Source organism: Ovis canadensis, chromosome 3 (genome assembly GCF_042477335.2).
Source record: "Ovis canadensis isolate MfBH-ARS-UI-01 breed Bighorn chromosome 3, ARS-UI_OviCan_v2, whole genome shotgun sequence".
Taxonomy (NCBI): Eukaryota; Metazoa; Chordata; class Mammalia; order Artiodactyla; family Bovidae; genus Ovis; species Ovis canadensis.
In genome coordinates this window covers 228,304,985-228,331,620 of record NC_091247.1, presented here as the reverse complement: position 1 = coordinate 228,331,620, position 26,636 = coordinate 228,304,985, and the positions used below count along the sequence as shown (strand labels likewise).

Genomic DNA, 26,636 nt, shown 5'->3' with positions numbered 1-26,636 from the left:
GGGAACCCTACTCCGTCGTCTAGAACCACCTAAATGGAAAAAGAGCTTGAAAAGGAGCAGACGTGCGTATAGGTGTAACTGGATCACTTTGTTGAAACTAACACAATATCATAAATCAACTGTATTCCCATGCGAAGTAAAAACTTTTTAAGAATCATCGTTGACAATGTGCAGTTTAGAATTAAGAGAAAATCAACCCAAATCAGTGTCACTAAAGCCCCAGGAGAAGCTTGCAGACGTCTCTGCAGACACAGAAGAAGGGCTAAGGGCCCAGGCACTGAGGTGGGAGCCCCTGTCTCCCAGGAGGCAAGGGCCCCCACTAGTTGGGACCCTGGGCAAGTCACTCCCCACCATGGGCACCCTCACCCAAAAGGTGGAACAACAGAACCTTTCCAGAATATAGAGAGGAAGGCAGAATGATGGGGTTTGTCCCAGGGGCGGCCTAGAGTGGAGAGAGGGGTTCCCGTAGGGGTGGATGGGAGAGCCCCTCCCCGAGCTGAGCCCACCACCACCCCACCCTCACCTTCCAACCCTTGAACTGGGAGGTGTAAGGGAGGGTCCCCTGCGAAAACAGTTTTCGAGGCAAGTGGAACAGCAGCCCCCACCTAGGCTCTGCTTGAAACCGCACTGTGGCCCTGAGCGAGGATTAGAAGAAGATTTGGAACCATGCTGAAAATTGATTTCTGCCCCTCTTCCTGTAACGCTGCTGGTTACAGGGCCTCCTGCTTTACGGGCCTGGCCAACCGGCCCCAGCCACTTGTAACCCTGCAAAGCCCACGTAGCAGCTGGTCTGAGGGCCGCAGAGGCCAAGTCGGCTCACTGCAGACGGTGGACGGCGGCTGCCTTGCGGATGAGCCTGGCGGTCAGGGGGGAGTTGGGCTTTAAGGCATCTCGCTCCATCAGAAGGCTCCTGGGGAAACAGAGACAGGGTCGGTGCTGGAACCTTCTAGAAGCTGGGGGATGGATGGCTCTCCACCCCAAGGCAGGACACGAGCAGCACGGGCTGGGGCTGAGCTGGCAGAAAGCAAGACGCCCTCTCACCCAGTGGTGGAGGGAGGGGCTGGTATCACGGCCCAGGGGACAGGTGGGACCAAGGCCCAGAGGCAGGAGACAGGGCCTTGGCAGGGGTGGGGAGTGGACAGCAGGTGGGCAGCGCTGTGAGGTTGAGAAAACCTGGGCTCCTGCCCCGCGTCTTCATGCTGGCCCAAGCCGTCGGTGATTGGAGATCACCCTGGCAGTGTCCCGGTGATGCCCAAGTGCAGAGTGTTTCAGGGTGGGCACACCGCTGTGGCCTCACCTGCCCCAGGACTGGGGGCCTGTCCCCTCGCCATAAGGAGTGCCTGGACCAGAGGGTGGGGCGAAACTGTGGAGATGGGGGGAGGACCATGCCTGAGAATGCCGGAAAAGACCCTGATGCTGGGAAAGACTGGGGGTAGGAGCAGAAGGGGACGACAGAGGATGAGAGGGTTGGATGGCATCACCAGCTCGATGGACATGAGTTTGAGCAAGCTCCGGGAGTGGGTGATAGACAGGGAAGCCTGGCGTGCTGCCGTCCACGGGGTTGCAGAGTCAGACACAACTGAGCAACTGAACAACATGCCTGAGAATGTTCTGGGGAATCAAGTGGCCAAAAGGACAGTGAGGGGGACATTCCAGCTTTCAACAAGGGAGGATAATTTAAGACAAAGACCCCCCCCCCCGCAAACAACTGGCCATAGTGATCCTCTGCACTAAGGGTGGGGTTAAGGGGCTGGGCCTGGCACGGGGGCGGGGGACACCATGGCAGGGGGCCGAGGCTTTCTGCTTTGGAGGGGAGGGGGACTGAGCAGCGTGAGGACGCCAGGAGGGCACCCCGCTGGCAGTGGGCTCCCCAGCACCCCCAGAGTGGACCGCATCGTGCCCCCCAGCTGACCCCGGCTCCCCTGCTCAAGGCCTCGCCCGTCTCTCTGTCCACACGGCCCCACCCTCCCTCCCAGCTGCCACCAGGCCTGGAGCTCCCCAAGCAGCTCCAGCACTAGGGAATGTGTATGGCTTTGCACGTGGCCGCGGGGGGCTGGCAGAGAGGGCCGTGCGTCCAGGGTGCTACAGGCTGTCACCACTTCCTGCGTGTCTGTCCACACTTGTGGGACACACCATCCACGCCTGTTTCATCAGCGCCACCAACACCTGCACTGCCCGGTTTGGAACCACCACTGAGGAAGCCGGGCCCTGGCCCCTTCCACCGGACCTCTGACCTCTCGAGTCCAGCAAGGGCCCCCTGTGCAGTCTGGACTTGCAGCACCAGCTTCACAGGGCCTCAGGACACCCCTTCCGCCCACCCGGCACCCCAGTTCCCCTTTCCCCTTGGCACTCCAGCTGGCCAGGAGACTTGGGCGAGGAGGGGGTCTCATCTCAGCCCCAGGGCACTGGGGCCAGTGGGGCTGAGAGAAGCCGGGGGTGGGAGCACGGAGGTGGAGGCAGTGGCTGGCTTCCCAGAGCTTTCTTCCTGGGGTGCCCCCACCCCGACACCCCCAACCCTCCAGCCACACCCCTCCTCCTGAGCAGATCCCCTCTGAGCCGGTTAAACCCGCTGCTCTCAGGAGTCCCCCTGAATGTCACCTCCAGGGGCCCCCTCCCACTCTGAGCCGCCATCCACTCAGCCCCTCCATCACAGTGTCCCGGGCAGTGTGCCCATGCTCACAGCATTTACGCACACATTTGTGGGATGAACCACTTACTCCCTGCAGGAGAGGGAAGCTCCTGGCAGCCTTGGCTGGGGCCTACCCGCCCACCTCTCCCCCTGGCACCTGGCACAGTTTGGCAGGACAATGTGAGCCGAGGCCTGAAAGCTCAGTGGGCATCAGCAGGTGCAGGAGAAGGAAGGACGTCCCAGGCAGAGGGGTGGCATGTGTGATGGCCCAGGGGCCTGCATGAGTAACAAGCTCAGCGTGGCCAGGACAAGGAGTGCGCTGAGGGGGCAGGGCGGGGGGTGCTGAAGGCAGGGCCCTCAGCCCCTTTGGTCGAGTTGCAGATGCTCAGAGGGGAGAACCAGGCACCCTCGGGGCCTTGTGTCTTTGCAGGCTTAGAGACAGGCACCACCTTGGGCCAAGCCAGGTGGGAGCCTCTAGGCCCCTGGAAGATCCCCGAGTGAGAGGGGCTGTGCTCGGGGTCCTTCTTGGCTGGGCTCTGGGCCAGAATGAGGAACTCACCGGGCCACGTGCTTGTGGAGGCCGGATGAGCAGTTCAAGGCCGCGTGAATCAGTAACTGGTTGAAGACGTCTCTCTGCAAGATGCACTGGGCACGTGAGACCCCATGACGCAGGACGAGGGGTGGGGACCCCCTTCCCCACTGCAGGCCGGCCAGTCCTCAGGGACAAGCTCACGGGGCTATGAACCGCAAGGACCTCCCCACCTCGCGGGCGCCCAGGGGCTGCGGACTGCGGGGTCTCCTGGCCCCAGGGCCCTTGCATGACACGCGCAAGGCTGGGGCTCACCTGGGCATTGCTGCCTCCGATCTGGACCAGCCGGTAGCGGATGGGCAGGAGCAGCTCCACCACGCGGTCAGGGCTCCCGTCCTGGGCCTCCACCAGGGCCTGGCACAGGGGCAGCCCCACGTCGCGGGCCAGGAGGTGCTGGCAGTTCTCCCCCGGGGACCTGCCGGCCCGAGAGGGTGCCCTCAGCCTGGGCTGCCCCCATGACGGCGCATCGGCCTCCCATCTGACTCAGGTCCCTAAGAGGGTGGCGTCCTCCTCAGCCCAGCGTCCCTGGCTCCGTACCCCACACAGTAGGGGCTTTGATCAGGTGGTTTGACGGAGGACAGGCCACCAGGGACGGGAGAGAACAGGGCTCTCAACTCAGTTCAATGGCGCTGTGGCCTCGGGCCGGTGTCCTGATGCCTGACCTCAGTTTGCTCATCTATAAAATGGGAGTAGTAGAGCCGACCTTGCAGGGAAAGCAAGTCAAGGCTGGTACTGGAGCTGGTGCCGCCCCTGGACTGAATGAATAGCTGGGGCAGGCCTCATCTTCCCAGGGCCCTCAGGAGGTGGCCGATCTGGGTCATGAGGGCTGGGGGCCTTAAGCTATGGCCAAAGCCCCAAGAGGAGGAGCAGGGCAAGTGGCCGTGGGTGTCACCCTCCCCTGGGCAGCCGGGACAAACCGCCAGGGTTCCTGGTCCCCAGCTGTAGCCCTCCAGTCGGGAGGCGGCTGGCCACATCCCTGGCGGCCTGTACTGTGCCTCCCCAGACTCTCTGGCCCCACTGTGATTGATGTGGGGGATGTCGCCACGTCACTGCCCCTGAACCAGCCTGTCCCACCAGCCGAGGAAACAGGCTGAGAGCAGAGGGCTGAGACCCAGTAAGGGGCAGTCCCTCTGGCTCCAGGGCCTCCCCGCCTCCCCTGGGCGTGACATTGACCTTGACCTTGAGGCCTAGAGGATAGAGACTGCTCTGTGTCCCGGGGGGGAGCAACTGTACCCTCGAAGGGCACGCCCCACGGGGACACACACCTGGGGGAGACTGAACACCTGGGGTGCACGCCTTCGGAGGATGCACGTCTAAGGGGCACCCCTGGGAGAGGCCCTCCACGGGCATCTGTGTGGCTGTGCTCACCTGGGGCCTCCACGCTCAGCCTCCCAGCAGGCAGAGGCAGTCTGCCGTGCTGCCCCCACCCCCCCGCCCCAGGCCCTCCACGTACTCGCTGACGTCCCGCAGGGTGGCCAGCAGCTCCTGCGTGGTCTGGGCATCCCCTGCGCCCAGGGACGCCATCAGGAAGTGTGCGTCGTTGAAGAGCAGGATGTGGTCTCGGCTGTGCTTCCGGGTCACAGACAGGATGTCCTGCCACCGCTCGCCCACAGAGACCCCTGGGGACACAGGGACACCGGCGGGCCTGGCGTGAGCGCTGAGTGCAGGAGCCTCTGGCCCCCACAGGTGGTTCCACGTGAGAAGGCCCCGCGAAGCTGGCAGGTGGCATCTGGCTTCGGGCTTAGGCCTGTGGGCCTGGCTTACGTACGTTAGCTTTGTTTAATCATAAAAGCAGCAGACACGGGTAAGGTAGAAACCCAATCAAAATAATAAAAGCTATGGAAGGGTGTTCAGTGAAGTCTCTGACCCCTCTGACAAACCCCAAACCACTGTAATGGAGAATGAAATGACAACCCATTCCAGTCTTCCTGCCTGGAGAATCCCATGGACAGGGGAGCCTGGTGGGTACAGTCCACGGGGCTGCAAAGAGTCAGACGCGACTAAGCCAAACCACTGTAAAACTTCCTCTCGTGGTTCTCACTGGGAAGGCCCCTGACACAGGGCAGGGGGCCAGTCAGAACCGACAGAGTTCATAACGAGCCTCCTTTGGGCCTTCCTTCTGGGGCTTCCCTGGTGGCGCAGATGGTCAAGAATCTGCTCGCAATGCGGGAGACCTGGGTTCGATTTCTGGGCTGGGACGATCCCCTGAAGGAGAGCATAGCAACCCACTCCAGTGTTCTTGCCTGGAGAACCCCACGGACAGAGGAGCCTGGTGGGCTGCAGTCCATGGGGCTGCGAAGAGCTGTCGCAGGATCGGGCACGACTGAGAGACTAAGCACCCCTTTGGGTCTGTATTTCCAGCTCGAGACTGTTCCTTCTGCTCTGCCCTCTCACACCACCTCCCCTCCCGTCTCTCGTGGATCCTGCAAGTTACCCAATCCCCCCTCCTGCTCCTCGCCGAGGGGCCACGGGAAAGGGCATCATAGCAGGGAGCAGCCTATCCAGCACTCCAAGGATGGCAGCCAGGGGCCTGTTCCGGGGGCGAGCGAGCGGCACCCCCTCGCTCTGTGGACTGTAACCCCCAGACACGACCCTGTGGTTGCCCTGGACCTCCATGTCTCTGCCCGTCAACTGGAGGCAGCCTGGAGGCTCCACTCTGCAGTGAGGGAGCGCGTGGCCTTCCTCTTCCTTCCCCAGCCCCACGGCACCCCGATGGGGCCTCCCAGCCTCCAGACCAGGGCCCGGCCCTTCTGAGCCCCTCCTCACGGGAATTTGGGGGACCCAGGCTTGAGGCCCGAACTGGGCCTCCACAGACGAAGGGTCCACAGGGTCGGGGTCAACAGGACTCAGCTTCCCCGGGCCCTCCCCACCCCACCCAGTTCTGGAGGGCTCTGGCTGAGCAGAGACACAGGCCCCACTGGCCGGGATCTGGTGTCGCAGCCCAGTTACCCCCTCGAGGGTGCCCCGGCCTCCAGCCTGGCCTCCCCCGGCTCAGCCCGCTTGCTGGACGGAACCGGTTCAGCCCAGCCCCACAGGCCCTCCAAGACGCAGATAAAGGCAGCATTCATCACCCTCCATGCCCGTCCCTCAGCCTCCTCCGCCCCATCTGAGCACGCGGACCATGCCGCTCGCTTGCCCCCGGAACAGGCCCCTGGCTGCCGTCCTTGGAGTGCTGGATAGGCCGCTCCGGGCTATGATGCCCTTTCCCGTGGCCCCTCGGCAAGACCCTACACTCCCTTCTGTGGCTTCCATCTCACCTCCTCTAGGAAGCCTTCCCAGAACACTCTAGTAATGGCCTCATCCCCACTCTGTCCCACTGACCCGGGCCCTACAGTGGGCACGGGTTTGGCTCTGCTGAACCTGGGAGGGAGAGGAGAGCCATCTGGTACCCCCAGCGGTCGGCCGGAAGCCCTCCGTGGCCCCCAAGAGTACAACCAACCCTGTCTCGGCCGCGTCCAAGCATCGGGTGACACTGTTGAGAAACGCTTCTCTCTGAAATCCCTGGGCATTGAGAAACTGAGGTGGCACCCAGAGATGGGTGGCCAGGTGCCACCTGTGCCTTGCAAGCCGGGCAGGTAGGCTGTGGGAACAGCAGGGGCCCGCCAGGATTGGAGCTGGAGGCCTGCGCTCCGAGGGGCAGTGGGAACCAGGAGAAACGGCAGCGGGGGCCTGGCCCCTGGCCTGGGGCTGCGCTGTCCCGGGGCTGAGAGCAGGCCCTGGAGAAACTCGCTCAGGCACTCCCACCAGCCTGGGTCCCAGCCACAGCACCTCCCGCTCGTCACATGGGAGGGGAGGAACCAGGAAGCAGACAGGGCTACCTTCCATCTGCAGCCGGTACAGCATGGAGCAGCTGTCCACCACGTCCAGCATCGCCCCGCTGGCCCGCAGGCTGGGGAGGATCTGGAAGACAAGGGCGGGTGGGGGGTGAGGGGCTGCAGGGACCGCCTGAGTCTGCCCGTCGGGGCCAGGCCCTCAGCTCACGGAAGCCACCGCCAGCGTCCCCTCCACCCACCCCTCAGGGCCATTCGGCTCCAGGGCCTGGGCCACTCCCGGGTGCCCAAGGGACACTGGACAGACTTGGGAAAGAGCCCAGCGCGCTGGCATCTGGGGGAGTGGGCATCGGGCCCTGGCCCACCTCTCACCTCGTGTCCCCGCCTGGCCTGATAACAACTCCACCTTCAGCCGGTGGGTCTGCACCCCACCCCACAAGCTCCCGTCACCCTTCACTCCCTACCACGAGGAGTGCCTTATATAGGATGAAACTTATATAGCGTTTCCCGTAAGAGCATTTTTCTCCAGGGTTCAGATCCTCAAATCACAAGCATGTTTGTGCCCCAGACTCTGTTCTTAAGCTGACAGTGGGGTGCCCAGAAGTTGAGTTACGTTTTTTTATTTTAAATACACATCTTTGGCTCAAAAGAGTCTGCCTGCTAATAGAGGAGACTTGGGTTCAATCCCTGGGTCAGGAAGACCCCCTGGAGAAGAGAATGGCAACCCACTCCATTATTCCTGCCTAGAGAATCCCATGGACAGAGGAGCCTGGTGGGCTACAGTCCACGGGGTCACAAAGACTCAGAAATGACTGAGTGACTAACACTTTCACTTTCAAACATATACTTAGGACCTGGAGAGAGGGGGAATAGTTAGGGTTGAGTAGGTGGGGATTTTCAGTTTGGAAAGATAAAAAAAGTTGCAAGAATGGACAGCGGCGAAGGCTGCACTGCAGGGTGAAGGTACTGGTTGCCACTGCTTACCATGGCAACCGCACCCATAAAGCGGTCACCACGGTAACCGTACACACAAACTGGTTGCCACAGTGACCGTTCACTTACACTGGTTACCGTGGTAAAATACGGTACATACGCTTTATCTAGTGCTCAGTTGTGTCCGACTCTGCGACCCCATGGATTGCAGCCCACCAGACTCCTCTGTCCGTGGGATTCTCTAGGCAAGAATACTGGAGTGGTTGTCATTTCCTTCTCCACGGGATCTTCCCGACCCAGAGATCGAACCTGCGTCTCCTGCATTGGCAGGCAGATTCTTTATCATTAGCACCACCTGGGAAGCCCCAGCGTATATTTTACTACAATAAAACAAAAAACTCCTGGCAGTTCCCTAATGGTCTAGCGGTGAGGATTCACACTTGCACTGCCATGTCCCAGGCTCAATCCCTGGCCAGAGAACTGAGATCCCACAAGCGACGCAGCACGGCCAAAAACATTTCAGGCAGATCGATGTTTTCACCAAATAAAGGCACTCTAAATGACTCGAAGGAAGCCTGAGGTTTCAGAGATGGTGTGTGTGTGTGTGTGTGTGTGTGTGTGTGTGTGCGTGCGAATTCAGTCATGTTTGACTCTCTGCAGCCCATCGGACTGTAGCCTGCCAGGCTCCTCTGTCCATGAAATTTTCTAGGCAGGAACACTGGAGTGGGTCGGCATCTCCTCCTCCAGGGGATCTTCCCACCCCAGGGATCGAACCCACACCTCTTTCATCTCCTGCATTGGCAGGCGGGCTCTTTGCCACCGAGCCACCTGGGAAAGCAATCTCCAAACGCCCCCAGGTGAGCAGAGTCAAATCCCATCCTGGGTTTCAACACCGCCCTTGGAGAGAATCAACGCTGTGAGGTCCTGCACGAGAGCTGGGCTTCAGCTCCGGCTGTGGGTCTGTCTGGGGCAACACGGACTGGATCAGGGAGCTATTCGAGACTGAAGGTAAATCGACGCGATAAACTGAATCGAGTGCAAGCGTGGACTTACATGGTCATCGTAAATGGTCAATGCAGCCTCGTATTCGCCCTGGAAAAATGAAGTTCCAGGATTAACACGGGGAGGAGGTGAGATGAGATGCTGAGACACGAACTGAAAACGCCTCGACAAAGGCCCCGGCCTGCCTGCCCACAGCTTGGTGGGTCTCGGGATGGGAGGAGAGGAACCCACCCCGCCCCAGCCCTTCCTTCCCCAGGCAGCTGCTGCTAGGGCAGCCCTTTCCGCGCAAGCATCGTTTTTCGCATGAGGTGCTTGTCGAGCGGCTGTGAGCTCTCTCCTCTATTTCTTTCAGGACGGTTTCTTCCTCTCTGTCTTTCCCTCACGGCCCATTCAGCCGGGGTCACCGCGTTCTCGAGGACGCTGTATTGCTGCACTCTGCATATCCTTACAGGGTCCTCACCTTCCAAGCATTTCTCTTTGGACATTTAGGGAGCTTCTAGGTTTTCTCTACGACAAACTGTAAGAAGAGCCCTTATAATGGGACCCAGTGGTGGGGTCGCTGGGGTCAAGCATGGCCTCACATCTGCGCCCCCACTGAGGTGAAGCACTGTGAGGGTCCCATGGCTCGTTCGGGCTCAACCGTGGGGTGCGGGCCTGGCAGCTCACTCCAGGGGCTGCCTTGGAGCAGTTCACACTGGAGCTGCCTTGTCGCCACAAAGGGCACACGTGTGTACAGGATTTCTGAGTGCAGGACGGTGGGAAATACCTGAAGGAGTTCAAACCTGAAAAGCTGTTTGAAAACATGAGGGCCCGACCGCACGAGAACACCGCTGAAACGCACACAGACACGGCCCTGCTCGGCAGGGCACGAGCAGCAGCACGAGGGGGAGCCTCTCTTCCCTGGAGGGTGAGACCCTACTCAGATGCAAGGCCCCCCACCTCTGCAGGGTAAGACGGCCGGCCATCTTACCTTCTCGATCAGATATAAGGCCCAGTGCCAGTAATTATGACAAGCAAGCATGTCAGAGCCCTGGGGAGAGAACAGGAGAGTGAGAAACATCTGACAGCCCAGGGTCGGGCGGCGGGGAGGCGGTACGGGGTAAGCAGCTGCTGTCCGTGTCAACGCAGAGCCCCGCAGCTTTGGGTGCAGGAAACAATTCCCAGCCCCTGCCTCGGCTGCCCTGGCTGGCAAGTCCACGCCTGTCCATTCCTTCGGCCCTGAGCCTCAGCAAGCGGTGTGCCTGAATTTACCGAGGGGGCTGAAGCTATGGTAGGCTGGCATCTTAGCCCCAGGACAAGGAGACAGGAGAACCAGAGCCACCCAGAGGGGGCCACTTGGCTCCCCAAGCCTCGCCTTCCTGAGGTGTGGTGTGGAGAAAACGAGGAAGTCCATCCAAATGGCTACAGAGGCCGACTGTGCCCAACAGGCAGGGTGTCCCAGTAAAGCCTGACGGACAGCTGTGCCCAGGGCCGGACCTCCACAGGCCCTGGCACAGCCCACGGGATAAGAGGCAGGGGCGACACCTGGACGGCTGCGGCTGCTCTGCTTTGGGCCCCACCACGAACGCCAGCCTACAGGGCTGCGGCAGACACTTGCTTCTCTGCTTGGACACCTCCTGCCTCCTCCACTGCCCACGTCTACCTGGCACCTATGTCTAAGGATTCAACCCTCCCAGCTCCCCTCCATCACAGGCCACTACGAGCTTCTGTTTACAGTGATCCTACACCTCCGTCCTTTGTCTACAAACTCCTACTCACCCTTCGACATTGATCTCATAGGCTGCCTCCACCAGGAAGCCTTCTCTGACTGCTTCCCCCTCAAGCTCAATTGGGTAGGATGCTTCCTCTGGATTTCCATACCCCCAAGAGTGCCCCTGTCATGCTGTGGTCATGCTGGGAGCTGCTGGCTCCACTTGACGGGCCTTTTGAAGACAGAGATGCCTGGACAGGACTCTCAGTGGGGTCCCTGGGATGAGGTAAAGCCTGGGACACTGACTGGAGCCTGAAGAACTGAGCTCAGTGCCGGCAGCCAAGGGTCGGGGGCAGACACTGGAGGACGGGAAGGGGAGCCGCAGGCCCCGCCATCTGCCCCTGGGCCGTGCAGCCGGGCTGGAGGCCACCAGGAGCCACCGCGGGGGCCATGCACAGGCGTCGGGGCCCAGCGCCTGCCAGATGAGCCCAGCCATCAAGGGCTGCCTCGTGTTAGTCAGCCCAGCGTCCAAGGGTGCTCCTTTGGGGCCAAGGGCCTCACGGCAGTGGCAACAGCAGGTTTTCAGATGAGGAAACTGAGGCTCAGAGGGACTGGGCTCTTGCCCTGGGGAGAGGCCAGGCCTCAAGCACCCAGGCCCAGGAAATCCAGAGTCTGGGGCAGGAAGTAGATGGAATGAATACAACTGACCTGGCCTTGGCCAGGCCTCCCCAGCCTCCCCCTCGGAGGGCATGGACGCCCAGGCGCCCCCTCCATGCAGGGTCAGTCCTGCCAGGAGAGTCTGAGGTCCAGGGCCTGACCCACACTGCGCCCCCCACTCCCCACCCAGGGCCGAGGTCAGGCCCAGGGTCTGGGGATCCTTAGAAAGACATGAGTCTGAACCTAATGCCTTCACAGTTCTCCAAGTTGACCTTGTACCTGCTCGCCTGCTCCACCTAATACCCCTCCTGCAGAGGCCGGGACGCTGCCTTCTTGTCAATGACTTCTCACTGGCCCTCCTCGGCCAGGGAGCCGCTGTGGGGCACCAAGGTGGCCGAGCCAGCCCCCGCTCCCTGCCGGGTTCCTGGTCTCGCCTGCGTTTGCTCAGTCGCTGACCACCCGCTGCTGGGTGCCCACCGGGGCCCAGAGAAGGGCAGGGCAGCAGACCACCCCTGGACAGGTAGCCCGGGTGTGTGCCAGGGACAGACCCGAGGACAAGAGGCACGGGTGAGGATGGAGGGCCACCACAGCTGGGCGCAGGCGGGCACAGGGAGGCCCCAGGGCGGTCAGGCCCCAGGAAGGGCCTGGCAGGGCTTGAGGGGTCTGGACGGCATGGGTGCCGCTGCCCCACCAGGGACCTGATCCCCGCATGCCAGCCCTGCAGACAGTCGCTGGGCCCTCATCCACCCCGTCGGCCCCTGGCTGCACCAGCTGCTCCCTGAGGACACTCTGTGGCTCTGGGGTCCATGTCCAGCCCTCTGGCCAGTGGCGCAGGAGGCAGCTCAGAGCCTTCGTGGTTCTCACCAGTGCCAGGCTCTTGTTTGCTGCCGTTGTTTAGTCGCTCAGGCGTGTTCGACACTTTGCGACCCCGTGGACTGTAGCCCGCCAGGCTCCTCTGTCCATGGGATTCTCCAGGCAGGGATACAGGAGTGGGTTGCCATTTCCTTCTCCAAGGGGGGATCTTCCTGACCCAGGGATCGAACCTGAGTCTCCTGCATTGTAGAAGGATTCTTTACTGCTGAGCCACCTAGGAAACCTCGGTTCTTGTTCACCCAGTAATTTTTCTTCTACAGCCAAGTGCCTCAGGCCACAACCAATTCTAGAATTACCTGCAAATTGCTGGCAGGTGTTGGGGAGCCATGTGGCTCCCAGGGGACCCTGTGGTTTGCTAGGAATGCTTCCAAGCGGAACATAAGTTTCCCCAAAACTAAGCTGCACCCAGTAACCCTATCTGTTAATCCTCAGCTTAACTTAGGACAGATAGAATTTTCCAGGCAGGTGGATGGACAAGAACCATACCTTCCAGTGGGCTTCTGAGTGCTGCATGAACTCCAGTCCTTCCTGGACCTCCGCTTTCATCTCGTGAATATGCGCAACGGTGTGCACCGACCACGCATCCGTCGGGTTAATGGATAAAGCCTGCGTGGGTGAGGAGGGGGAGGGGGGAGGACAAGGCAAGATGAGGTGTGAGTCAGGCCACCTGGTGACGAGGCGTCCCAAGCACAGGGGCACCAGGGGCCTGGGCTCTGCCTCAAAGTAACGACCCCAAAGACCAGCCCGTGAACCAAACACTGGATGCTGCCAACGAGGGTGTCAGTGCCCATTTCACAGATGAGGAAACTAAGGCTCAGGGAGGCTGAGTGACTTGCCCAGAGCCGCACAGTGGGGCGGCAGTGGGGTCTTTCCAACGCAGGGCTTATCCAGGCCCTTCACCCCAAGCCTCCGGTACACAGCTGAGTCACGCGCAACACGCCGCCCAGCGCGTTCTCCACCTTCCTCTCGGGGCTGCCGTGGAGGCCAGTGGCCCCTGAGTGTGTATGCACTCCGGGGGCTCTCAGCTGCCCCTCCCGACAGTACACACTCGAGGACCGCACACACGCGAGGACCACACATGTGGCTTTCCAGGCTCATTCTGATACTGCTAGTAACAGCGACAGCCACTCACAGGACCGGCGGACTCGCCGGTGACAGCACGGCGGAGCAACGGAGGCTACTGAGCGCCTACTGGACCCGGCACGGGGCAGTCAGCCAAGCTTTCCCGCGACGCTGGGGACCACCACACAGGCCCAGGCCCCCCCGACCCGACCACGGGCCCCCCCGGCCCTGCCACCTCGGTTCCCCCGTGCCTTTCACCTCTGCCCCTGGCCTGGCCCCTGCCAGGTGGTCTGCGCTGCAGCAGGCAGCGTGAAGCCCCACTGCACCAGCCCGTCTGGTCCGAGTGGGGACAGAGAAGGGGCCCGCCTGCAGGGATGCCGGGGGCCTGGGGCGCCCCACAGGACCGGGACGCTGCAGGAGACCCCGGGGGTGCAGCGCGGGGCCGGGGCTCAGGGCAGGGGCTGCTCTCACCCCCTGCAGGGATCGTGGCCGCCCTCCCCGCTGACCTGTTTCCCCCACAGCTTCCTGGGGCAGAGTCCGCCTGGTCAGGGCAGCCTGGCCCTGCTGTCCCCAGACTTTGCCCCCAGCACCCGGCCCGCCTGCCTCTGCCCTAAGCCTCGGTCTATCAGTGCTCGGTCTATCAGCCAGCCCAGGCCTGCCGCTCCCCTTCCCCACGGCCGCCCTTTGCTCTTTCTGCCCTGGGGGTTCAGCCTGCAGACGAGGCCTGGGTGTCATCATCATGAAGCCTCTCCCGATCCCAGAGGGGCCTGTGGCGCTTACTCTCAGTTTCCGAGAAGCCTGGCCTTGCCCAGTACCTGTCTGTAGGGGTCTGGTGCTGGGGTCCACGTGTGGGCGCCCGCAGGAGAACAAGTGTGAAGGGAGGGAAGGGGTCCCCCCACATCACCCCTTCCTGCTCCTGTGGTTGTGACCCTTCACCTTTAGGTCACCCTCTGACTTCCTGAACCATCCTGCCACCCACAGGTGCCCACACAGATGGCGCCCAGCAGGAAGGCCCAATGCCAAGGTGTCCAGGGGACCTTCCTGCAGCTGGCCCCCTGGGAGGTGACACCTGGTCCCCCAGCACAGAGCCAAGAGTACCATGAAGTCCCCTGTGTCCCCCCCTCAAAGCCCTGACTCGGGACTGCATCACAGACCCTGTCACCTCCTGTCAAGTCCCGCCTCTATTTGTGAGCCCAGAGGTCTGCAGAGACGCATGTGCCCTGTGGCCCCAGGAGGGCACCACTGCCCCCTGGGGAGGGCGAGGGTGCTGGGAGCCCTCCAGGGCAACGTCTGGGGGAAGAGCCCTGCTGGGAGCTGGGCAGCAGGTCTGTCCAGGCAGCACGGATGGTGCTCAGGCAGCCTGGGGGAGCCTGGCGCTGCTGTCTGTGTGCTGGGCGGCCTTGGCCTTGGCCTCCCAGAGCCCAGCTGCCCTCCTCTGAGTGATGAAGGGCTCAGTGCCTCATGGCATTGCACCCAGCAGATGGACCGGGCACGTCCAAGTGAGGGCCAGCCCCGAGCCAGGCCCAGGAGCGGCCTTCACTCCCAGTACATGGTGGTCCCTCCCTGGGCCTCAGTCTCTACTCCTGGGAGGGGATGCGCTGGAGGAGGGCCCTCTGAGTCAGAGAAGCCGAGGCCCTGGGGCCTGCAAGCCAGGCTGTCCAGGGTGAGTCCAGGGTAGCGGCCAGCCAATGAGCCCCAGCACAGAGGGAGGGGCCCGGCCTGCAGGAAGCACTTGGCAGCCCACCCAGCTCTGTGCCCTTGGCTGCGGCTCCCTCTGGTGGTCGTGGTACACAAGCGAAGGCCTGGCCAGCAGGCCCCAGGGCCAGGTCAGGGCCCACCCGAAGCAGCCTGAGGAGATAAAACTCGCATTTTAAGGCAGGACAAGGAAAATTAAGCATGAGGTCCTCTCTGCGCTTGTTCGGGCTCCTCCCTGGCTCCCTGTGCAGCACACGCCTGCATCACACACTGACCAGAGCTCCTCAAAGAAGGGAGCGCCTGCTCGGCCCTAGAGACGGAGTCTTTCCTCTCTTCCGACGCTAGCAGCGTAAGTTCTTCAGAGAACACTGCCCTTTCGCAGCTCTGCAGCGGGGCATGGTGACTTGCTGCTCACTTTGTTCATGCTTACCCAGACTGTGTGTCCTTGGTGGCCTTTAGGGAAAATATCCGGATGTCATTTTGATGTTCGGTCCTTTGTCTCACAGAAGTAGGCGACTGTACCTTCAGGTTCTAACAGGCCAACAGTGCTCAGAACTGTCTGCTTCCCAGTTTACAATCCTCAGTTTGGCTCGAGTAAAATTCCCTTTCTTTCCTTCCTAACTTGAGAGTTCAGTGGATTTTTGGCGACAAGCCTCACTCAGCACCTAAGGGTCCCCTCCCGGGGGCTTGGTGCTATCAGCGACGCTTAGAAACCTGCGGTTCCAGGTGGGGGAAGCAACGCTGACACCTGCTTCGCACCTACACAGTCTGGGTCCAGAACACACAGGGGGGTCCCTGGAGACATGGAACCGGGGGTGCACAGAGCCGCCATGCCATGCAGCCCAGAGCAGGAGGGGCAGACGGAGCCTCACGGGCCTTCCCCACCTGTGCAAGGTAGCTCTGCAGACCCGGGGGGCACAGGTGGCCAGAGGGAGCCGCCCTCCCTGTTAATACAAGCCCTCCCAGCAGGAAATGGGGTGCAGAGTGGGGGGCCGAGCCTGGCCTGCTCTGCGCCCTGACACAACTCAGAGCTCCCGCACCTCGGGAAGGGCCCGCCTACCTCTTTGGCGAGCTTTTCTGCCCGATCGTAGAGGTTGGTTTCCATCAGTCCAAAAGAATAGATGCCTTTCACGTAGCTGGAAACAAACAAAAATGATCATTTGTTAAAAATGGATGGGAACCATTCCATCCATGACACGGCGGGTACAGGGTTGTGTCTGGACATATGCCCTACATGGAGTTCGAATCTTTGCAGCTCATTATCAGATCAAGTTAAGATGAGGTCATCCTGGATGAGGGTGGGCCCTAAACCTAATGACTGGTGTCCTTATAAGAGAAAGGAGAGGGAGGTTTTGGATGCAGAAGACACACGGAGACACACACAGAGGACAGACAGTCAGGTGGAGACGAAGGCAGAGACTGGAATGGTTTCAGACTTGCCAGTCCCCACAGTCACCTGAGCCAATTCCGTAAAATAAATACACCTCCCTCCCTCCTCCGCCCTCTCTCTCCCCCTCTGTGTGTGTAAATAACATAGCTATAGCTATACATATCCTGGGTTTCCCTCGTGGCTCAGTGGTAAAGAATCGGCCTGCCAATGTAGGAGACTTGGGTTGGATCCCTGGGTCGGGAAGATCTCCGGGAGGAGGAAATGGCCACCCACTCTAGTATTCTTTCCTGGAGAATTCCATGGACAGAGGAGCCTGGCGGGCTAAGTCCTTGGGGTCGGACACAAAACTCAGTGGCCAAATAACAGCAAACACACATCCTGTTGGTTCTGTTTTCTGGAGAACCCTAACACAGCCCTTCAGTCTCTTAATCCACTTGCCCTTCACAACAATCCTGTGATGCAGGCGCACTGGAGGCGCGCCCGTGTGGACGTCCCTCGGCCTGCTCACAGGTAGCCCACGCCTCCCTCTCCTTCCAGCCCGTGGTGGCGCTGTGCTTCCTGGCCTCCTGGAGGGGTGATTGGATCTGGCCAGCAACTCAGAGCACTTCACTCTGAGCACTGATGTCATTGCAAGTCCCCCAGGAGAGCTCTCTTTCCTCTTAGCAGCTGGTGTGTCCAGAGAGTAGTGGCTTCACCAGCTGGGATCCCAGAGGGAAACAATGGCATGGGCCCAGAGCCTCTGCCCGCCTCTGACGGACATGTATCAGGAGGGAGAAGCCTGCCTTTCTTGTAATAAGAAGTGGAGCAAAAGAGCTAGAGGCTGTTTGTTACTGTAGCAAAAACTACTTTGTGCTGACTGATACATGATGGTATTACTTCATTCCCAGGATGGGATAAAGATCAAATGAGGACCCGAAGCCTTTTCACTTTTTTGTTTTCTGGCCGAGACTTGTGGCGAAACCGTAGTTCCCTGACCAGGGGTCCAACCAAGGCACAGAGGCCTGACCCCTGGACCACCAGGGAACTCCCACCTTTTCACTTCAGAGAAACAGGAAATAGCAACGGCAGTCTCATGAGTTTCAGGGCAGAGGAGAGAGGCTGAGACAGGAATGATGTGACTCCTCGCGGGCACCAACCTGCTCAGGGGGACATCGGGCGTCCAGAAGGGATAAACTCGAGCCACAGAATCTCGCATCTGCTCCTGGTAGCCCAGGTAAAAGTAGGCATCGTGGGAAAACTTCAGAGCCAGCATGTCTGTCGGGTGCTCCTGGAGAATCTGCTCCCACAGCTCACAGGCTTTCGGGAAGTTCCTGGAAGCCAAGAGAGGTGTCTCAGCAGCCCCGAAATCAGTTCACCCACGGCGAGTGGAAGGGGCTTCCCTCCCGCCAGCGTTACAGCTCACACTGAGCTGCTTAAAATACACAGGCACGCTTGCTTCTGTGTCAGCTTGTGGCTCAGAAAATGCAAAAGCCACTGGGAGGTTTTACTTTCTAATTCAAGCAAAAAAAAAAAAACTGGTTTCACAAGTTGCCAATTCACCTGAGACTGTGTACCCAGTCTGAGACGTGGAATTCCAGCCCTGCGCTGACATTCACACTGATTCTCCAGGGAGACAGTGAAGGACAGGGGAGCCTGGGGTACTGCAGTCCATGGGGTCAGAGTCAGACATGACTTAGTAACTGAAGAGCAGCAACACCAGGAAGACCGGGACGTCACTGCTTCAGAACGCCTATACTGTCAGCTCCAGTCCCCCAGGTCTGCGGGCACCTCCCCTGCACGGGCAGACACACGGGCTGTCCTGGGGGCACAGGACACACAGGGGGACAGGTGGGAACCCTGGGGGCAGGGGGCAATGGACAGATGCTCACCTGGTGTGTTAGGACCAGGAGTCTAAGGGCGAGGGTCTTCCTCTCTCTTTTATCTATTTCTTTACTGTGACCCTATTATTTCTGATGTTGTCATCCAGTCGCTAAGTCGTGTCTGACTCTTTGTGACCCCATGGACTGTGGCAATTATTTTTGTAACGAAAATAATAACCAACCTATTCAATGAAACCAAATAAGCTGCTTTGAATGTCAGACTAGGAATCTGAACCAACCGTGTCCTCAGTCAGCTGAGGATACAGCGGCAGACAAGGCGCGGTTCTCAATCAGACAAGCATGGGAGGCAGGGTGGGCATCACCCCTCAGCCCCTTCTGCACAGCGCTGGGGCAGCCTGTGGCGCCGGCCTGCGAAAGTGGCCCCGGAGCGCCAGCCCCTGGCCCAGGGAGGCCCCTCACCCCTTGGCAAAGGTCTCTACTGCAGACACGTGCAGCTGCTCCCGGTGGGTCAGGGGCTGGGTTTTGGAAATCTCCACCATCGTCTTCACGGCCGCATCCAGCTCTTTGTCCAGCCTCACGGAGCTTCCGGTGCCAATCAGCACGAGGCCATTAGCGATGGCGTGGCCCATGGCTGGCGAAAAGGGGGAAAAGAGCTGGTGATTCAGATGGTCCTGCCCAGCCCAGGCAGGCCCCGCAGGCGAAATAAACACCCCACGTCCCAGGAGGGGCAAGTCAGGTGGCCTTAGGCTATGTCCCCACCAACAGTGCAAAGCTCGGATCCTCACCATGCACGTGGAGGCGCAGCAATCCTAACACATCCTGCACCCGCCCCCCCCGAACACTTTTCCAGCCAGGCACTCCAGGGAGCACAAGTGTGTGGGTCCCCTCTACCTGCCCCCCACCAGGTGAGCTGGTCAGGGGCTGCCCCGGGGTGCTTCGGGAGCCCCTCCACTTCCTTCATCAGCTGCTACTATCCCCGCCACCAGCACAGAGCCTCCTAGGGACCCCCAGTAGATGCTGTCGGGGAGCTGGCCCCCAGAGCACAGAAGCCACGACCCTGTCTTGGCTGCCTTCCTGCGCTGAGAACTTGGAGGCTGAGAAAGACTGGTGGGGGGGTGGCAGTGCCTTGCGGCCCTCGCAGCAGCCTTGCTGGCACGTGCGCAGGCCCCCGGGTCCCAGCTGGGCCTGCCAGCCCCCACCCTGACAGCGGAAGGATGTCGACTGGTATTTCAAACTCCAGCCCCTAGCCCGGGTCCGGGACCTAGGACCCAACCTGAGTGCGGGGGCCACACCTGGCCCCCGCGTCTGACCTGGGACCAGCGTCTGCTCAGAGAGCCTGAGCCCACGCCCAGAGGCTAGCTCCCCGACAGCTTCCTTCATCCCCTGTTCTGCGCCCCTTGCCCTCAGCGGGACCTGGCCATGGCGGAGGGTGGCGGGGGTGAAAGGGGGAGTCCTGCTGCCCTCCCCTCCTCAGCCCTTTCCCCAGCCCAGAACCTTACCCAGGCTGGGGCTACCCTGCTGGGGTTCTGGAATGCACTGGGCTGACCCCCATGCTTGCCATGCACATGGCTTGCCTGTGACCAAGCCCCTGTCCCCAGGTCAGTCTCCCTTGCCCCAGCCTCTCTAGAGCAGGGCGTCACTAGCGGGAGGCCTCACTAGTGTGCAGAGAGGCTGCAGTGGCCACTTCTTGTGTTTCAGGGGGTTCCAGGCTTTGGATTGAGACAGCCGTGTCTGATCCCAGATCCCCAGCTACCAGTTGGGTAGATTTGGGTGTATTTCTTACTCTGCCTGAATCTCAGTTTCCTCATCTGAGAAATGGGATCAGAGTCTTCCTTGCAGAATTACTGTACCATTAAGGGAAACATTTGAAAGAAACCTTCTATAGAAACTGGCATCTTTATGGGAGCAGCTGTTATTCCAAGCACAGTGGTGACTGTGATAGTCCCTTCCTCCTAACCTGGTCAATACCACAGGCCTGCCCTCTGTGGCCCAGCTGAGGTCTGTACTCAGAGAACCAGTAAGGGGCTGGACTCATGAAACACGGCCCTCAACCCAGGGGAAGCATCACTCACCGAAGGTCGGATCTGCTGCTTTGAGCTTTGACAGGCAGCCCTCAAGGCCACCAAGGCCCTGGTCGTTGGTCCATTTTACGTACTGAAATTTAAAAGGTGAAACAAAGCTGTCCCAAGGGAGCTTTCAGTTCATGTAAATGAAGGCATGTATGGAAACCTTTTTTCTTTCTTTCTTTCTAGAACACTGAGTATTTTCTGGACCTCAACTCAAAGAAAATGTAACTGGGTGCATCTCAGATGAAGAGACTTAATACACGTAACTCAAAGCACATTTTCGAGGGCTAGTGAGGCCTCTGTGTCCCAAAATGACGCATCTAAAGGAAAATCCTTCCTGACAGGTGACCTGCCCACAGTGTCAGCCTCCTCAGCCTCAAGAGGGCACTGGACATTTGGGTACTTCTATTTATTCTTTTAAAAAAAGAACCACAGTAAACATCCAATACAGAAAGTTAGGAAGGGCTTCCCAGGTGGCTCAGGGGTGAGAATCCTCCTGCCGATGCAGGGGGCACGGGTTCGACCCCCGGTCCACGGTCCAAAGGCCGTGGAGCAGCTAAGCCCATGTGCCACGATTACTGAGCCTGTGCTCTGTGCTCCAGAGGCCAGACTCTGCCACAAAAGGAGCCACTGCAACGAGAAGCCCCCGCTAGCCGCAACTAGAGGAAAGTCTGAGCAGCAGTGAAGACCCAGTGCAGCCAAAACTAAATTTAAAAATATATTAAAAGAGAAAAGAGGAAGAGGCGTACAAGCTAAAAGATCAAACGTGTCCTAATTTCCCTGGTGTTTCGGCTGCAATGCAGGAGACCCGGGTTTGATTCCTGGGTCAGGAAGATCCACTGGAGAAGGGATAGGTTACCCACTCCAGTATTCGTGGGCATCCCTTGTGTGGCTCAGCTGGTAAAGAATCCGCCTGCAATCTGAGAGACCTGGGTTTGATCCCTGGGCTAGGAAGATCTTCTGGAGAAAGGAAAGGCTACTCACTCCAGTATTGTGGCCTGGAGAATTCCATGGACTATATAGTCCAAAGAATTGGACTCAATTGATTGGGGTCTCAAAGAGAGTTGGACACGACTGAGCGGCTTTCACTTTCATCCTAATTTCATCTCATCATCGCTCCTGACAATTTGTCTCCAATCTCTCTGTTTTAACGCCTCCTTACTGATTTGGCTGCACTGGGTCTTAGCTGTGGCACTCGAGATCCCCGATCTTTCTTACAGCAGCACTGGAGCTCAGTGGCAGCACGCAGGATCTCTGACCAGGGAGGGAACCCCTGACCAGGGAGGGAACCCCGCCCAGCATTGGGAGTATGAAGCTGTAGCCACCAGACCACCGGGAAAAACTAGGCATTAACCTAGTTTTTAAAACTCTGTGGGATGTTCCTGGCAGTTCACGGTGTTGAGATTCTGTGCGCTTCCAACGCAGGGGGTGCATTTCCAGTTCCATCCCTGCTGGGGGAGCTAGGATCCCACATGTCAGGTGGCCCAAGCCCAAAACATAAAACAAAAAGAATACTGTAACAGCTTTGAAAGCTTCCAGTGCCATGCCTGTATGCGGTCACCACTGACCAGCTCTACTTGGACAGTTCGACATGGACGGCAGTTTGGCTGTAACCTTAAGCAAGCTATGCAGATGGAAGCTAGAGATCACTGTGCCCGTGTGGAGGCATCATGTCCTCGTGGTGCAAATAAATGCGGCTCTAAGACACACCAAACATATATCTCATGAACATAAAAATCATTCACCAGTTTAAGAAACCTCCTCTTGGATCTTTACAGACAGAACTGCCCCTTCCCTCTGCAGGCATACCTGGGTCAGGGTGGCATCAAACAGTCTGCAGGCCTCGTTGCTTGGGGTTGAGAGCGGCAGCCGGGCATCCTTCCACGCCTGTACACATCAAGAAGCGGTCTTATTCCTTGTAGCCTTCCCAAGGAGCACACATGAGCCTCCACCCCCAAACCCCGAAGGTGCTGATGCCTGCACTCTGCAGGTATAGGCCTGGAGAAGCCCCATCCTTGTGGGGCAGGTGCGGACTCCCAGATTTCATAGATGGTGCAGTTCAAAGAGAGCTGAATCCTGGGTGGGGCCATTCCTAAGTAACTGCCAGGGACTTCTGAGCAGCCAACTGCCCTCAGGCAAGCTCCTCCCTCCCTCTGACCTTTGGCCCCTCTGTGAAGTGGGGCTCTGGAGGATACCTGGGTGACTGGGACGTGTCCCCCAGGGCTCCCACGCTCAGCAAGGGGGAGGCACACATCAGGCTGCAGGGGGGTGTGCCCCAGCAAAGGAGGGGCTAGAGTTGGAGTCCAAAACCAGGGGCTGGTCCTTCTCCCTGGCCTGCAGGGTGCCAACCACCAAAGCGATCCCTCTCATTCCACTTTTCAGTCAGACATTAGGGAACACCTCCAGATCTCAAAACTCTGCACTGTATTGGCGGCCCAGGCATCCTGCCAGGGGCACAGGTCGCTCCCCTTACTCCCGGAGCACAGCCGGCAGCCCCTCCAAGTGACAGTGGGGGCAGGTCCCCTCGCTCCTCCTCCTCCTCCTCGGCTCCCCTCCGCAGCGGGCCCTAGACAACACCTTTCAGTGCCCGGCCTCCCCTCCCTGGGACTGCGGGGTTGCTGGGCTACACTGTTTAATAGGATCTGGGGTCTCCGAGGGGCCGGGCCTCCTGCCACAGATCTCTCGGTGGTGGGGCGCACGGGAGTATCCTCTGGCGCCTTCCGTGGGCCCGGGACGCCTGCGGGGCTGTCGGGGGGGGGCCCTGCCACCACCGCACCCCAGGAAGCTCTAGTCCTACCAGCCCCCGTGTCGCGGGGCCACCCTGGGGATGCGGGGCCGAGGGCGGCCTCCGGTACCTGGCAGTCGCGAAGCGGCGTGGTGGCGGCCATGGTGCGGGTTCCGCGTCCGCGGTGCGGGCTCCGCGACCTTCCGCGTGGGGGCGGGGTGTCGAGCCTCCGGGACGGGGCTGGGGGCGGGACGGGGCTGGGGGCGGGACGGGGCTGGGGGCGGGACGGGGCTGGGGGCGGGACGGGGCTGGGGGCGGGACGGGGCTGGGGGCGGGACGGGGCTGGGGGCGGGACTGGGGGCGGGATGGGGAAGGCCCCGCCCACTACTTGCTTAGACACACCCGCCCCGCCCGGAGGGTTGCCCTCCCCAGGCTGGCAGCTTTGGTGCGAGCCCCCGCCTACCCCGTCAGACAGGAGCCAGGGGCGGCAGGGGCTGAGTGCGGGCGTGGGAGGGGGAGTTGGATGAGGGAGTCCCTCTCCATGGGAACCCTCTGAGAGGGGACTGCAGTGCCCTGGGAGGCAGAGGAGCCCTGGGGCAGCGGTCCCTTTGAAACGCTGGCGGGTGGGGGCGTGGGGGGGGGCGTGGAGAAAGGGGTCCCAATCGTCGAAATGCGCATTCACAGAGGTCATTTTGACCTGAAGTTTAGCTTGCCCTGCACCCTCTCCAGGATAGAGGTTGTAAGCGGCCGGGAGGGAAAGTGTCTTTGAGACCAAAAAGAAGGTGATGTGACATTTCCCCTCCAATCCTGCTCACCCTTGCAAGTAGCAGGGCTTTCTGGAGACCCTTGACCTGTGCTCCTGCAGGGCCTGGGTCCAGAGCTGGTTTTGGGTGCTAGGAGCAGCTTTGAAGAAGTGGGACCAGGGGGCATGCTGTAAGGGCCCCAAGCCTGGGTGCCTCTGTCCTGGGTGTGGCCTGGACAGTTGCACAGGGCCTCACACTTAGAAGGACCCCGTGCTCGCTTTAAAGCTCTGCTGTGGTCATCTCGACACTCGTGACCATCTTTGAACAAGGTGCCTACATTTTGGTTTTGCACAGGGCCCTGAAAATCACGCAGTCGGTCCTCTGACAGCCCACGCATCAGCACGTGCATCTTCTCTGAATTCCCCACAGCTTACCACCTCCACGGCCACTAACCCCAGACTGAGTCAGGACCAGCTCACTCACGTACCCAGTGTTCTTGCAGCAGGCAGGCCTGTGCCTTTGGTTTCCCTGCACCCCGCCTAAGAGGCCCCCATCCTTTCAATCCTGTCCACCTACAATCTATCTCCCTCACAGCAGGACGATGCTTCCAACCTGGAAATCAGATCAGGCCCTTCCCTGCTCAAAACCCTCAAACACTCCCCAACCCACTTGAGATAAAATTCAAACACACGGCCACGGTCTCGGAGGCCCCGCTTGCTCTGGTCACTGGCCTCTCTCCAATGACAGCTTCTGCCACTTCCTCTCCTCTCTGCTCCCTCAAGCCCCACTGCTAACCTCTCCTCTCCTTCCTGCCTCCCTGCATCTGTGCTTACAGCTCCCTGTCCTAGTCATGCCCTTCCCTAGCTCGTTGTGAGGCCTGCTCCCTCATTTCATGCTGAACTGCTGGCTCAGAGGGCACCTCCTCGAAGAGGCCTTTCTTGATTCCCCATCTCACTGTCATTCCCATCTCTGTACCTGCCTTATTTGTCTTCATATCACTTATCACAGTAAAATCCCACATGGTATGTTATGCTTGGATTATTTTTGATTGTTTTTTATCCCCATTATAATGGAAGCTCCATGGGAACTAGGCCTAGGGCTAATGCCTAGAACAAATGCCTGGTATATAGTAGGTGCTTGAGAGCTGTCTAAAATGACCAATGTTAAATGAATTAATGGGGAACAAAAAGGAAAACAATCAGTCATAACAATGGATAATCAGAGAAAATAAGAAAACAAATAATTAGGTGACAGATCTAATCCAAACATATCAGTAATTACATGAGATGCTGAGCATACTTATATTAAATCTTGATGGCCACTTGTTGTTGTGCAGGCACTAAGTGCTGTCTGATTCTTTGCCACCCTGTAGACTGAACCTTGCCAGGTTTCTCTGCCATTCGCTGTCTCTCAGAGCTTGCTCAAACTCATATCTATTGAGTCGCTGATACTATCTAACCATCTCATCCTCTGCGCTCCCTTTTCCATTCGCTTCCAGTCTTTCCCAGCATTCGGTTCTTTACCAATGAGCTGGCTCTTTCCATCAGGTGACCAAATATTGGAGTTTCAGCATTAGTCCTTCCAATAAATATTCATAATTGATGGTCTAAATAACTCAATTAAATGGAATAGATCGACTGAGTGGATAAAACTGTAAAACTCTATTAAATGTTGCTTATAAAAGAACACTATAAAATAAAGACAAATAATTTGAAAGTAAATAAATGAAAAAATATATGCCACCTATAAACTAAGAATGAGAAGGCAAGTGTGGTTATCTTATTTGACTTCATCCCCACCACCACCGACTCTGCCCTGCTCTTTTGAGATATAATTGATGAATAATGTAGATATTTTCATATCAGGTAAAGGGGATTTCAAAACAAAGATTCTGACCAGAGATAAAGACATTTCATAATGATAATAGGGACAGTTCAGCAGGAAGACATAACGACAATTATATATCTCCCTAATAAATAGAGCTCCAAAATACAGGAAAAATAAGTTAACAGAATTAAAGAGAGAAATAAACAATTTCACAGTTGCAGTAGGATATTACCATATTCTCTAGCAATTGCTAGAACTAGGAAAAACTGCAGAAAAGATATAGATCTAACGAACAGCACCACCCTCTTGACTTGACTCCCAGACAGAGGACAGTACCCCCAACAACAGCAGAATACACATTCTTTTCACAAGACATGGGACGCACAATGGACTCAAGACAGACCACACGGTAGACTTACACAAGCTCGACTCGTTCAGAAAGGTAAAGGATCGCACGGAACATTCTGTGACCACAACAAACGGAATTACAAATCACTTTTTACAGAAACTCTAAGACTCTGTAAGTGAAAGTGTAACTTGAATTCAGAAGTCAGACCCAAACAGGGGCGATGAAACGACTGATTTCCTGGGCCGCAGGAACCCCACTGACCACGCTGACCCCAGGCCACAGTGGCCCCCGAACCACGCCCGCCGTGACCCCGGCCCGCGCCCCGGCCGCCCCGCGCCCTGCACGCCGTGTCCGTTGGCCCTCCGCCCTGCGCCTCCGACGCAGCTCGCACCGGGCGCGGCCATGGGGCCCGGGCCGGCTCTCCTGCTCCTGGGCCTGGGCCTGGGCCTGGGCTGTGGGCCCGGCCGCCGGCCTCCGCCCCCGGCTCCCGCGCAGGCGCCCGGCTCGCCGGCCCGAGGCCTCCCCGTCCCGACGCCCGCCTCGGCCCGGCGTGCCCCGTCCGACACCCGGGCCCTCGTCCAGGCGCGGCGCCCGGAGGCCGCGCTCCGCTCGGTCACGGCCCCCCGGGCCCCCGGGGAGCGGGGCGCAGGCTTTGGCGGCCTTGGAGCCGGCCGCGCCCGCGTCAGCCTCCGGGCCCGCGCGGCCCCGGGCGGCGGCATCTTCCTGAGCGGCCGCCGCGGCCTCTGCCTGCCGGCCGGGCGGCCCCCGAGCCTCGCGCCGCGCTGCCTCCGCGCGCACGTCCAGGTGCGCGCCCGC

General features: G+C 59.3%; 1 protein-coding gene across 2 annotated transcripts; it reads right to left on the bottom strand.

Annotated features, from left to right (window-relative positions):
• Positions 1-69: 69 nt before the first annotated feature.
• TTC38 (tetratricopeptide repeat domain 38) lies at positions 70-26,290 on the bottom strand. 2 transcript variants are annotated; one of them, XM_069586184.1, is made up of 14 exons: positions 23,032-26,290; positions 21,986-22,063; positions 20,183-20,264; positions 18,570-18,741; positions 17,427-17,600; positions 15,961-16,036; positions 12,630-12,749; positions 9,894-9,953; positions 8,975-9,013; positions 7,037-7,118; positions 4,672-4,837; positions 3,474-3,633; positions 3,189-3,262; positions 70-910 (listed from the first exon to the last, which is right to left on the bottom strand). In XM_069586184.1, the coding sequence occupies exons 1-14, from the start codon at positions 23,590-23,592 to the stop codon at positions 817-819; spliced, it is 1,938 nt and encodes a 645-aa protein (XP_069442285.1). In that variant the 5' UTR covers positions 23,593-26,290; the 3' UTR covers positions 70-816. The 2 variants fall into 2 exon arrangements, with proteins under 2 accessions (XP_069442285.1, XP_069442284.1); XM_069586183.1 differs by lacking the exon at positions 3,189-3,262.
• Positions 26,291-26,636: the final 346 nt, after the last annotated feature.